We start from the raw sequence: 12,246 nt of genomic DNA on the forward strand, positions 1-12,246 counted from the left end.
GACGGTGCCAGTGAAAAAGGTTTGTTTAGAAGACTGTAGGGGAAAGAACTGACACCTTTCCGGCAGCGTTGTGACCCCAAACGCATCCTCATTCTGCTAGTATGAAAGAACCACTAAGTGTCCAAAGCACAGCGCATGCCCAAAGAAGTCCATTGGTGTTTAACGTTCGGGGTCAGAGTCATTAACACAAGTAGGGACTTGATTCATTTATAAATACACACTTTAAAAGGGATGCTTGAAAACTTGTGTAAGTGCCCAGTTCTCTAGAGACAGATTTTTCTTCTTTTTCCGTGATTCAAACCCTAATAATCCAGTACAAAGAGGGTCTGATTATGATCTCATTTACACCAGTTCAGCACCATTGACTCCAATAGAGTGGCTCCTGATTTACACAGCTGCAAATTCAGAACCCCCGCTCAACCAGAACTCTGTTTTCTTTGTAAAATGCTACAGTGACGCAGGAATATACTTTCAGACCAAGGCAATGGGCCACGAATCAGATTCAAAATACCCAGATTAACTGAACCAACAGGTTCAAATCCTAGCTGAGATCTCTCAGCCTTTCATCCTCCTTGGGTAATGGAGTTCCATGCAGTTTAGCGTGTGGAGGTCTTCTGAGTGGATACTCTGGGAACGATTCTGAGGGCACAGGTTCAGGGACAAGAAACACTGGAACAGGCACTGCAAATGAGAGCTTCCCAAAGGAAGAGGAGGCCACCAGGATGCAAATTTGGCAAACTAATGGGAAATGTCTGAACATTATGAAAGACAGAAAGACAACTTTGCTTGCCATGCAACGGGACTCTATCTGCAAGTTGCTGGCAGACGCTGCCAGCAAGTGAGAGTTTTGAACATTTGCAGACTCTCTCAGTGGGTCTGTATTTACCGTGAATATACATGCGTGTGACTTGTCTTTTTGTATTATAATAGCACTTAGGCCGTAACGGAGATTGAGGCCCTACCATATTAGGTGCTGTACGTACACATTACAGAAGACATTGACCAGAATATATTAAGTTTGTTTTGAATAAATATTTTTGTTGTATTCTTTTCAAAACAAACAAACAAACAAACACACACAGTCCCTGCCCTGAAGACTTTACAATCTAAAACAAGACAGACAGGAAATACTGTCATCCTCATTTTACAGATGGGAAACTGAGGCACTGATATTAACCGACTTGCCCAAGGTCACACAGCTGGCAGCAGAACCCACGTTTTTCAGCCCCAGCCCTTGGCGACAAGAACACCTTGCTTCGACGAGAAGAAGAATTTTAAATGCACTTGTTCCACACTGAAACGTTGTCAGGTGCAAAAACCTGGAGGGGTCTGAGCAAACTGCAGGGAGAGACAAACCAGGTAGATAAGCATCTACCTGGCCTGAGTGTGCAAGCGCAGAATGTGTGAGAGCACACATCTGCCCTGTCTCAACCACTTAGCTCTAAAGACCTACGTGTGCCATTTTAGAGGCCTCTTTTAAAAAATAAAAATAGGCTCAGAAAGTCAATCCACGCCGTAGTCACACCGTCTCTCAGCCCACCCATCCTGGGCGAGTAAGCTGCTCATTTTGTCACTCTCATCCAGGAGGACAGAGGGAAGGCAAGGAGACCATGTTTAGGCTGTTAAGTTTCTGTGACAGTTTTACAAAGCTGCAGTATATAATGTGTATGACAGGTGCAGGTACATGCCAGTAAAAGGAGCAGACCTGCTTTGATGGGCTAGGAGATGTAGGGTAATTGACTCCCCTGCCAAATGATCAAGACCAAAACTCACTAAGTAATTCTTTTCCTTTCCCCATCACTGATCCAGCAGCTTCCCCAACCACATGCCAGAGTCAGGCACAGGAACTGTTATCCGGATTGAAAGCAGAGCTGATGATCCAATGCCAAACCCAGTCGGTTTCTCTTTAGCGAGATGCGCCTTGCTATATGTGGACATAGTGCAGCGTATCAAGTCAGCGCGTCATTCCCAGAGTCACAGAACACTGCACAGCAAATATAGCAAGCTGCAAACCGAGTGCTAGACAACAAGCTCCTCCATAAGCTATTAAGAGCAGTTAAGAGCTGCTTAATGTAGATCCTTAAAAAGCAGGCAGCCCGATCTACCCACACAGACAAGGTACCTGAGTTGATCATCAGCACAGAGAGTTTTAAAAAAAACAAACAAGAAAAAAACCCATCACTGGATTTGGAGAGCACACCTGAGTCATCAAAGCTTCTGCCACACAAGATATCTGCTCTTTCTAGTCAAAAAAAGAGGCTCCTTCTGTACCTTTAAGTATTTGCTTTTGATGCATGCAGTATATATAAATACTAAACTCTATGCAGTCAGTTTTTTAGAAAAGTCAAGTCACGTGCACGATTGTCTCATGCGGTGTGTGAGGAACAAGACGTTCATAACCTTGTAGTACAAAGGAACAGAGCTACCCGTTACTCTTCTTTGGTCTTGTTTATAACCCCAACGTGCTGCTCAATACTTACAGAACCAGCACGGCCTCAACATGTACTGTCTCCTCTAAGCACAGCCTCTGAGAGCAGAGACAGCCCTGTGTGAGGTAATGGGGAGAGTGAAAGGGAAGTGAAGGAATCCCCTAAAATGCTAGTTTTTAATCCTTCTTTCACTCTAGACTTACATCCTGTGGGGATTAGAACCTTTGTTAGACAGATACAGTCGATAATTTAGATTCTAGAATAGGATGCAATTCACGGAGACCAGATGGGCTCGGGCTCAAATTACCCCTCTCGCTCCCTGTTGTGTATCTACAATCCTCAGAGTAGTTGGGCCCAATTTTCCAAACAACGTGCCTGAAAATCATTTGTGCCTGCACACGCGGTAACTGCGTGTGCAAATGGACAGGCCTGAATCTAACATGTCGCACGTATGACAGTCACATGTATGCAAGTTTGGTGCACCAAGGCACCTATATTTACACACACAATCCAGCCAAATCGGGCCCTTTGTGCCCTTGTAATACAGCACTGTTCAGAGTCCTCTACATTTTGTATATTGCATGCAGAGACTGTATGCCCAGATATGGGTCTGCCATTCAAGAGAGGGCTGCACTACGCTTAACACTATTGCCTAAACAAGCGTTCGTCCAGGCCGCAGCTAGACAATAGCAAAGCCGTTGCTGCTCTGGAGCACTTCCTGCTGAAGTGAACAGCGCCAGTCTCTCCAGATGCTCCTTTTCAGTGGCCTGTTACCCTCCCTGACCTTCAGGCCTCCCATCCGTACTGTACCGTGATGCTTCTTCCTGCAGACCCTTAAGCTTGTGAGCTGCCGTATATCACGCCAGACAGCAGCAGAGCCTTTACACTAATGCCAGACAATGGCCTTGCAAAGGAGGGACCAGGCAATTCTGCAAACAGCCCAACAGCATCAGCAAAGGAATGCAGGGATGCTTGGGGAGTGCCCTTGATTAACAAGGTCACAGCCAGCTAAGGAGAGTTACAACATCCCTGCTGAAATGTTGGCCTGCCGCCCTTCCTGCTCCAGAAGACTGAACTTAAAGGGACGAGGTCAAGTGGCTTAGGCCCAAAATTGGATCCAACTTGCACATGAACACACAACCTCCCCCCGCCCCAGTATTCATTTATTTGCGAAGCTTTCGGCAGAGGGGAGATGAGCCACCCAATAGTCTGGAAGCAGAGGACCAAGGCAAATAGCACAGCAGGGTAGTCAGTAAATTGCAATGCAAGCCACAGACAAGTAGTGGGCAGACAGAGGGTTGGGAAATGAGCAAGAGGCCACACTCAGATTACTGAGAGCAGGCTCGTTTGTGGCATTGTAAGCCTGGCTAAACTCTCTGACTGCAGGGGCGAAACACCCCAGGGCTTGGAGAGGCTCATTTTAAATTCACAATTCTCTTAGCAATAAACCAGAAAAGAAAAAACAAACAAAAACCCAACCATTGCTCTCAGTTGTGGATCCCACAGAAATAACACAGCTTTCTCCACCCCTGCAGAGGCAGGGACACAAACATAAGACAACTCCCTGGAGTTGTCTTTCGACAGTCAGTGATGCTGCTGCACACAGAGAGACAAGGCGTTACTTGTACCAAGGTTGATGACTGAAGAGCAGCTGTCAAACAAACAGCAGCAGAGGACACGCCAGAGTCATTTCGGTATTGAAGGCCTCTAAGAAGGTACCACAAGACAGACAATCTGCTAGAGAGATATCTTGCGGTGTCTTTTAAAATGGCAGTTTTGCATCATGATTCACTGTGGTTACGAGGAGTTTAATGAATGGCAAGTGTACTCCTGCTGAATTTCTGCACCTGTTGCATTAGGAACCATAGTACCATTGCCAACTTTTCCTGTTGGAATTCTGCAAGATTAGAACCGGTCATTCTCAGCACACAATTCTTAAGGCAAGAGGAGATTCTTCTTCTATATTGCTAGCCTGGCCTCATTCATTACAAGCTAGTTCCCCACCCCTCTTGACAGAAGTGCACAGTGTGGAGGCTGCTTCCACAGCCACCATCTCCAGTTCAGGAGCCATCATCATGGCCGGCTCAAGTGGCAATAGCTGCCCCAGGAAGGGCAGGAGACAGGCAGCTCAGCACAACAGCCAGCTACAGTAACCCTTTGTTCTCTAATCCACACCAGCAGCACACACAGCAAGGACAGAGGAGCGATTTGACCAGAGGATAACAACACAAAGGCTCCTCGCTCACCTCAGACAAAGAGCAGATCCCATTGCTCCTGCAGGATAGAGCGCACCCAGGAACTCTGAAGAGAATTTGCCCTGCCCTCTCTTTTATATATAGGGCATGTCAGAGGTGGAGCTAAAGGCAACGTCCCACCCAGAACACACCTGAGCCCACCTAGCCTGGTGAGAAAGTATAAAAGGTCAGTTTCCCAACAAGACTTGGTTCCCTCCTTCTGTCACCTAGGGCTGTAGGATACATCTGAGGCATGACACCTTCCGTCTCAGGCTGCTACAGGAGAAGGAGCTGGTGCTTTCAGTATCTTGCTGGATTTTGTTCAGCAAACTAGTGGGTGAATTTATGCAGGAAACTCACTTTGGGAATAAGTCCTAACTCTGAAGCTTGAGTAGTTTTGGGTCTAACAAACCCCTCCCTAACAACTGTGCTCCCCCACTCAGTGTTGAACCCCCCCGCCGCCCAAATCTATGCACGCTAATGGGTTTGTGTTTGCTGGATGTGGAAAAAATAAATAGAGCACAAAAGGCAGAACTACAGGGAATCGTGGGAAATACCTTATGGGACATATTGTCCAACCCCTTTTTTGTGGGGGCTTTTCCCCACTGTATATTCAAGTGCTTTGGTCTGTCTGGTTTTAAAGGAGGGAAGTTAGTAACAACAGAGGCACCAAGGGCTTTGTGGTGAAGGGTAAAGAGCTCTTACAGAGCTACTAGCCACAAGAACCCTTGAACGTGTCAGCGGCAGCTGAGAGGGAGAAAAGATTTCTCCCATTAGTTAAATTAGCCAAATGTATTGAGTCCTGTTTTAAATAAACCTGGCACTTTCTGAAACCCAGCCTTACTGAAGGCTACTACAAACACGGGGAAAGTCAAAAGGCAACAGGGACTGGTAGAGAGTTGCCATCCCAAACCGCAATGAAGGAAAAGCAAAGAGTATTAACAATCAAATGGGGCTGAAATTGCAATCCCCCGCATAAGCAAATCTATTCAAAGCATCTGTGTTGGGGGCTGCCCCACGGTGCCCAGCATAACAGCTAGTTACATTGCTCATTAGCGAGCCATGTAACAAGAGAGAGGAATTCAATAGCATCTGCTCTCAACCTAGAACACCCTACTCGCACAGGCCTTCTGGGCTAATCCCCTCTCCGCAACACACACATCTTTCTTTCACTTCCTCGCACAAAAGATTCTCCAAACCATTCAGATTTGAGACAGTGCTTCAGACAAGAGAGCCAAAGTGGACACTTTTTCAGGGCTGTTCTCTGAGCAGATGCTTTCCCCTTTGCCAGAACAAGCCTGCCGCACGGTTCAGCTGAAACGGTGGAATTCCAGGAGAGGGAGGGAGGGAGGTGAAATCACAGGGGCTTTATGTTTTGTCCTGCGGCCTATTGCTGGCTTTCACAGGGTGCTGAGAGTTTTCTTTGATTAATAAGATGATGAGCCCAGCATATCACCTGAGCGTCGGGTTAGTGCTCTGGTGGCAGGGAGCCATTAAAAGGCTTAAGAAATATGTAGCTTTTGGGTTGCAGATAACAGACGCTGCAGGAAACTCAGGAAACAGATGTGAGTGTCTAACGCTGACATTCGAGTGATGACAGAAGCGCTCTGGAATAGTTCATAAGTCAGTAAAACACCCCAGCAGCACCTGTTCCCAGTCCCAATGGCACTAATGTAAAGTACCCTTGGACCCGTGATATTATCCAGCGCAAGAAAAAAAGCCCAGTGGAGGGAAATATCCACAGACAGCATGTGAAGGGGAAATGCACCCAGCTGTGGAAGAAACATCTCCTTCAAAGTGAGGGATGAAGAGGGGTTTTGGTTGCTGTGGTTCATGCTATACAGCCCAATCATGCAACCTAAGCTCACATATAAGTAATTCTGTTCAAGTCAGCAGGATGGCTCACGTGACTACCGGGCACTTGAGAGACCAAGAGTTGTAAGAACAGGCCTTTGAGCTTGCAGCTACTTCTTTAACGGAGGGGCTTTAACTCTCAGATCAACCAAAAATGGGATATAGAAAGGAAGGCTCTACACTTATCTATCTCTCTTTATGCTCTGATGCGTTCTGGCAGCCACATGAGTGTCTCCTAATACATTTATAGCCGCAGACCTGGGATTCGGGGGGAGCTTGTGAATGAACTCTCTGGAGACAGGAATATTCTCAGTTGAGTTACCTGCTTTGGGAGCCAGCTCTGGGTTTCAGCAAAATCAGTGAGAGGTTTGCTATTGGATTCAAGGGGACATGGATTTGGACCTTTTATGTACAGCGTAATCTCAATTTCAACAGTGAAATCCTGAGTTATCACCTGCATTGAGTTAGTACCATTTGATCCGGGAGTCTCATGTTTCCCGGTCCCCACCATCACACACACAGTGTGTCATACATGATCATAACTCACAAAGTGATTAACAAGGGTGGATTCTAGCCATGCTCTGCCAATCGGCATGTAACTCACAAAGAAATAATCTGCATGGATGAATGACCTACATTGAGATCAGGTCACTCTGGCTTGCACTGAAGTAGGAAGGGAGCCAGGGGAATACTGAAAAGAGTGACTTTCGGAGGATTCCTGTCTCTGGTGCCAATCAAACTCACATCTCCGTCTTGGAATTCTCAAAGCAGGCACTGTGCTCTGAACCTCTGACTCGTTCAGCTGCCGCCCAGCAAGCCCGAAGGGAAAGACTTGTGAGTTTGGCAGCTTGACAGCTGAAGGAGCAGCATCCCTTTGCTTCGAAGCCAGTGAGACTCCACTTTGAACACAGCGCCCACACTGCAAACGAGCCCATCTGAAAACTGTACTTCAACCAGCCACCGGAGGGAAGAAAAAAGGAGTCCCGACTCAGAAAGATTGTGGCGCATTTCTAAAGAAAATGTCAATGCTTCGAGAACAAATGCCGGCTATGAACAAAATTTGAAGATTTTCAAAACTGACTAGTCCTTTTGGATGTCTTCATTTTGGGGGCATCAACCTGAGACACTTAAAAGGGTCCTGATTTTCAGATAGTGCTGAGCACCCACCCTCTGAAACCAGGTCCCTTTAAAGTCAGGCATCCCTAGTTGGGCCACCCCAAAATCTTTCCCTTTTGACAACTGTTGAGCAAAGGCATTAATGAAATTCCCCTTCCTATCAAGAGTGAGGAGGACAGTTTAGGAAACGTAGGCATGGGCCTTCCCTTGTATGAGTGAACTTTCTGGGGTTCTCCTTCAGCAACACCACACGGCACCCCTACACTACCTTCCCACCGGAGGATCTCAAAGCACTTTCTGTAATTTAGCTAAGCCTCACAGCACACCTGTGAAGTAATTATAAGGACTCAATTATCCCCATTTTACAGAGGAGTCAATGAAGGCAACCAAACCAAATAGAGACTCTTTTGAACTACAACATGAGCGCATGCAGACAGCATTTGTTTTCTAATGAGTACTATCAAACACTCAAATAGGATCCCATTCCAGAAAAGTAACCTCCAGGCAGGCAAATGGCCAGTTTTCAAAGCAACCTGTCCTTTTTCACCTAGATGCTGACTGCCTACATTTTAGTAGATGTTGCTGTTCTGGGTGCAGGCCGCTCAAAAAGCAACCCCTGGATGATCAAGGTTTAAATTACTATTATTTTCAATCCAGCACTTGTATCCGATGGGACCCACCGGGAGTCTATTAGGAGCTGCTGCCCCACTAAAAGGGGGATGGAACCACTGATGAGAACGAAATAGGTTTCCCTAATCATAGCAGCATGAAGGCAGGCACACTTTATAAAGGATAATCCCACCAGCTTCCCCTGCTCCTGCACAGCTGACGGGCAAAGAATAAAGGCTCATTCTCAGAGGGGGAAAGCAAACCAGGTTGGGAATGTCGCCCTGTCCTCCCCTCCTTCCCACACCTCAAAAAGAGAGTCTGGACATCAGTTTCCCATCTGTCGGAAGGACTTGAGTTCCTCTTAAGAGACACTGTTTTGATTGGGATTCTTAGGAAAACAAAGATAGCTGAATAACTTTCCTCTGAGTCTGAGGCTCCTCTCTCTGCTAGCTGGCGGAATTTCCCATGGGGCTTGTCTGCTGTGAGCAGGCCTGTTCCTTTAAAGCTCTGCTGGCTGGAGCAAAGGGAGACAGACGTCTCTCCCACCGGCCAGAGAGTGACAGCTGTGACATTCACCTTTGAGAAGGGTACAAAACCAGGATTTCCCCACTTTGGCAGGCTCAAATCCAAGCCAACCCCATCACCGCAGACTGGGCCCTTGCTTTCTTAACAGGCCAGCTCTTGGCTGGCCACAGCTCTTCCATTTTTTAGCTAGGAGGCCAGTGACCCCAAACCGGTTTGCTAAAAAGCACTCTGCTTAGTGTTTACCTTCTGAATCAGACACAACAGAAGAACCTTGGTCAAGGACCCCACTGTAAAACTAATTTCACTGAAACCAAAGCATCCAGCTTCCCTTCCTCCCCAAGGGAAATCAATGGAGAAAGGAGCGAACATTGTACCTTACCTTTGCGAGACTGGCTGGGGGTGTCACAGCCAGAAAGTCTGGAGGTGTCAGGCTTTTGCCAGCAATCACCACCGCCCCACATTCTGCACATGCTCCAATGGTCAGTTGTTTCCCATCATCCACCAGTAAGCTGTTGGCCATGCGGAGGGTGTACAGAAACACAGGGAGCCGGGCAACCTGCACTGCTTTTAATCCAAGGCATCGCTTCTTCTCCTGCCGACAGAAGAAGCACACGAAGGTCTCCACTTTGTACTGCCTGGACCAGGCGCTGCTGGGATGGTGGGAATTCCTGCTTTCGTGCTGCAGCCACTGGCCTAGGAGATCATGGTAGCAGAGCACACAGGTAGCCACCAGCCCAGTGGAGTCTGCAGGCCTGGCCCTGGGGGCCGGGGGGTAGACGGTGAGGAAGGGGAAGAAAGGCTCCTTCTCCCCGAAGCGCCCTGGCGGGTTGACGTTGAGCTGGAACTCTTTGCCGGCTCCCAGTTCAGCCCCGCAGATGTAACACACGGAGGCCAGGCCTGACGTGGCCGAGGGGTGCGTGGCCGTGCCGCTGGGATCCCCGGCGGAGAAGACCTGGTGATACCTCCCCAGGAAGCTCTGCACCGAGGTGATGAGCTCCTCGTTGCGGCATGCCCGGTACATGGCCCACAGGTCCTGCAGCACCCCATAGCACTTCCTGCAGCTCTGCACCTCCCCGTGCTTGTTCAGCCCCTTGGAGCTGGGAGGGCAAGGCAGGTGGCTGAGGAAGGGGAAGTGCATGGTGTTTTTCGCATTGCCATTGGTGATCTTAGCAGAGACGGGCCTGGCCTCCTTGCTACAATCCTCCCCACAGAGGTAGCAGGCTTCCTGCAGCGGGGCAGGGGCGCCCTCCTCCCTCTGGGCCCTCCTCCCTTTGGGGGGCATGCCCACTGCACTGGCATCCAGCGGCACCACGTAGAGCCTCTGCAGGACCGGCACGCTGGCCACCTCGAAACTCTGCCACTGCTGCATGAGGGAGGCGAAGCAGCAGGAGCAGACCAGGGTGCTGCCCGCAGGGCTGATGGGCAGGGCCCCCAGGGGCGGGCTGTGCAGCCACAGGAAAGGGAAGAAGGGGGCCTTGGAGGTCTTTTCCTGTTTCTGCACGTGGATCTGGTGCTGGCCCGCCGGGGACAAGGGGCTGCCGCAGATGTAGCAGACGGTGCCTGGCGGGGGCGCTGCTGCCCAGGGCGGCCTGGGCACTGCCAGGGCGAGGGGGTTCTCCGGCCGGCTGGGGGCTCGGCGGGCCCCCTGCCTCTCCTCGTCGCTGGTGATGTTGATCTCGCTCTCCTCAGACGAGCCATAGGCCGGGACCCGCTGGCCCATCAAGTCGCCGTCCCCCGGGGCAGGCTCCGGCGCCCGGCCGGAGGCCGCCGCCCTGAAGGCATCGGGCGGGGCTGCTGCGCCCTGGCCCCCGCTCCAGCTGCTCCGGACGCTGCTCGGGGCATCGGCCGGCCAGTGGCGCCGCCGCCGCCGCCGCCTGCCCCCGGCCAGCCCGTTGCCCTGCGGCGCAGGTGCCTCCTGCGGGGCTGGGGGCGGCTGGCCGTGCCACTCGCGGGGGCGGCTGCCCATGGGCGCGCCGGGCGGGCGCAGCGGCTGCAGCCCCGCGGCTTGGCTCCGCGGCTCCGGGGCCGGGCAGCAGCCGGGGCTCCTGGCGCTCTTGTCCCGGCCGGGGGCGTGGAGCTGCAGCTCGGGCTCGGAGAGCTGCTCGGTGTCCGAGAGGGAGGACAAGTCGGAGTCTCCGCCGCTTGCCCCGGGGTCCTCCTCCTCCTCCTCCTCCTCGGGGGGCTGGCTGCTGCCGCTGCCCCCCAGGCTGAGCCTGCGCTGCTGGTCCAGGGCGTAGGAGAGGTTCCACTCCTGGGGCCCCCTGCGGAGCCCGGCGCCCGCCGCCGCCTCGCACTGGTAGGGGCGCTTGAGCCAGTACATGCGCTTCTCCAGCGGGGTCCGGCTGCGCTCGAACGCGTCCCACTGCTCGCCCAGGAAGCAGCGGCAGACGGCGCACACCAGGGCGCAGCCCTCCGGGGTCACCTCCTGGGCCCCCGGCGCCGGCTCCTGGTGCTGCAGGAAGGGGAAGAAAGGCTGGTTCTCCCGGGGCTGCTTCACCTGCAGCTTCAGCTCCTTGCCGCGCCCGATCCCCCCGCCGCAGATGAAGCAGCAAAGCGCCGAGGGGGGCTCGGCGCCGGAGCTGCCGGAGGCGATCGCGGCCATCAGCCGCTGCTTGCGGGAGATCGGCGCCTCCTTCTGCAGCGCCGGGTAGTCGCTCATGCTGCACCCGGGGCGCCTCGGCGGCGGCTGGGCTGGCGGCTGCCTGCTCCCCGGGGCTGCGCTCTCATCCTGCTGCCCAGCCGCGTTCACGGACGGGCCAGGCTCCCACACGCCGGCAGCGGCGGAGAGACCGACGAGCTGCGCAAAAGTTGGTCCAAGTTTGGGGGCGATCAGCGCCCCATGGCAGGGGCTGTGAGGGGCGGGGGGCGGGGGGGTCGCTGCGGAGCGGAGCCCTGGAAGGCGCCGCTGGAAGGGCTGGAGCCGCCTGGCAGCTGGGAGCTAGGAGCTAACTTTGTCCGTGCGTGTCTCGTGCAAAGTTTGGCTGCGAACTCGGCAGCGCCATCTCCGCTGCGCGGTGGGTCACTTCGCTCCCACCCCCAGCAGCTGCTGCCGCTGCCCCGGCACAGCCCGACACCCGCCCCACGGCTCGGGGCTGCAGCTCTCCCGTCTCACGCGCTCCCGGCCATCCCCCCGGAGGGAGGAAAAGCCACCCGGGAACCCGGCTCTGTCTGCCGGGCCGCCCACTGAGCGCGCAGCCCCGTATGCGCCTGCCAGAGCCTTGGCCCCTGATTGGAGTTGGAAGGAATCTCCCTGCAGCAGGCGGAGGAAGCTGGCGAAACCACACACCTCTGAGCACTGGCCCGCCCGGAGCTTCTCCAGCGCGAGGCTTCCTTGGCCCCGCGGGGGAGGAAGAGGAGTTGCAAAACTGGGTAGATTTTTCTCTGGCAGTTTTGCGCATTTACCCACGTGCGGTTGGGGGCTGGGAAGACGCTTCCAGGATGGCTGCGGAGTTGGAGGCCCATTGCCCTAATCATTCCCC

General features: G+C 52.5%; 1 protein-coding gene across 4 annotated transcripts in view; it reads right to left on the reverse strand.

Annotated features, from left to right (window-relative positions):
• GSE1 (Gse1 coiled-coil protein) overlaps positions 1-11,678 on the reverse strand; it is a 360,389-nt gene extending 348,711 nt beyond the window's left edge. For 2 of the 4 annotated variants that reach the window (XM_043526225.1, XM_043526224.1), the window contains exon 1: positions 9,147-10,552. In XM_043526225.1, the coding sequence (XP_043382160.1) occupies positions 9,147-10,487 (1,341 nt within the window). In that variant the 5' untranslated portion in view covers positions 10,488-10,552. Of the gene's footprint in view, positions 1-9,146 lie in introns of all 4 variants that reach the window. The other 2 variants (XM_037878124.2, XM_027821765.3) reach the window with 2 other exon arrangements.
• Between the last annotated feature and the right edge of the window lie 568 nt (positions 11,679-12,246).

Source organism: Chelonia mydas, chromosome 12 (assembly GCF_015237465.2).
Source record: "Chelonia mydas isolate rCheMyd1 chromosome 12, rCheMyd1.pri.v2, whole genome shotgun sequence".
In the NCBI taxonomy this organism is placed as follows: Eukaryota; Metazoa; Chordata; order Testudines; family Cheloniidae; genus Chelonia; species Chelonia mydas.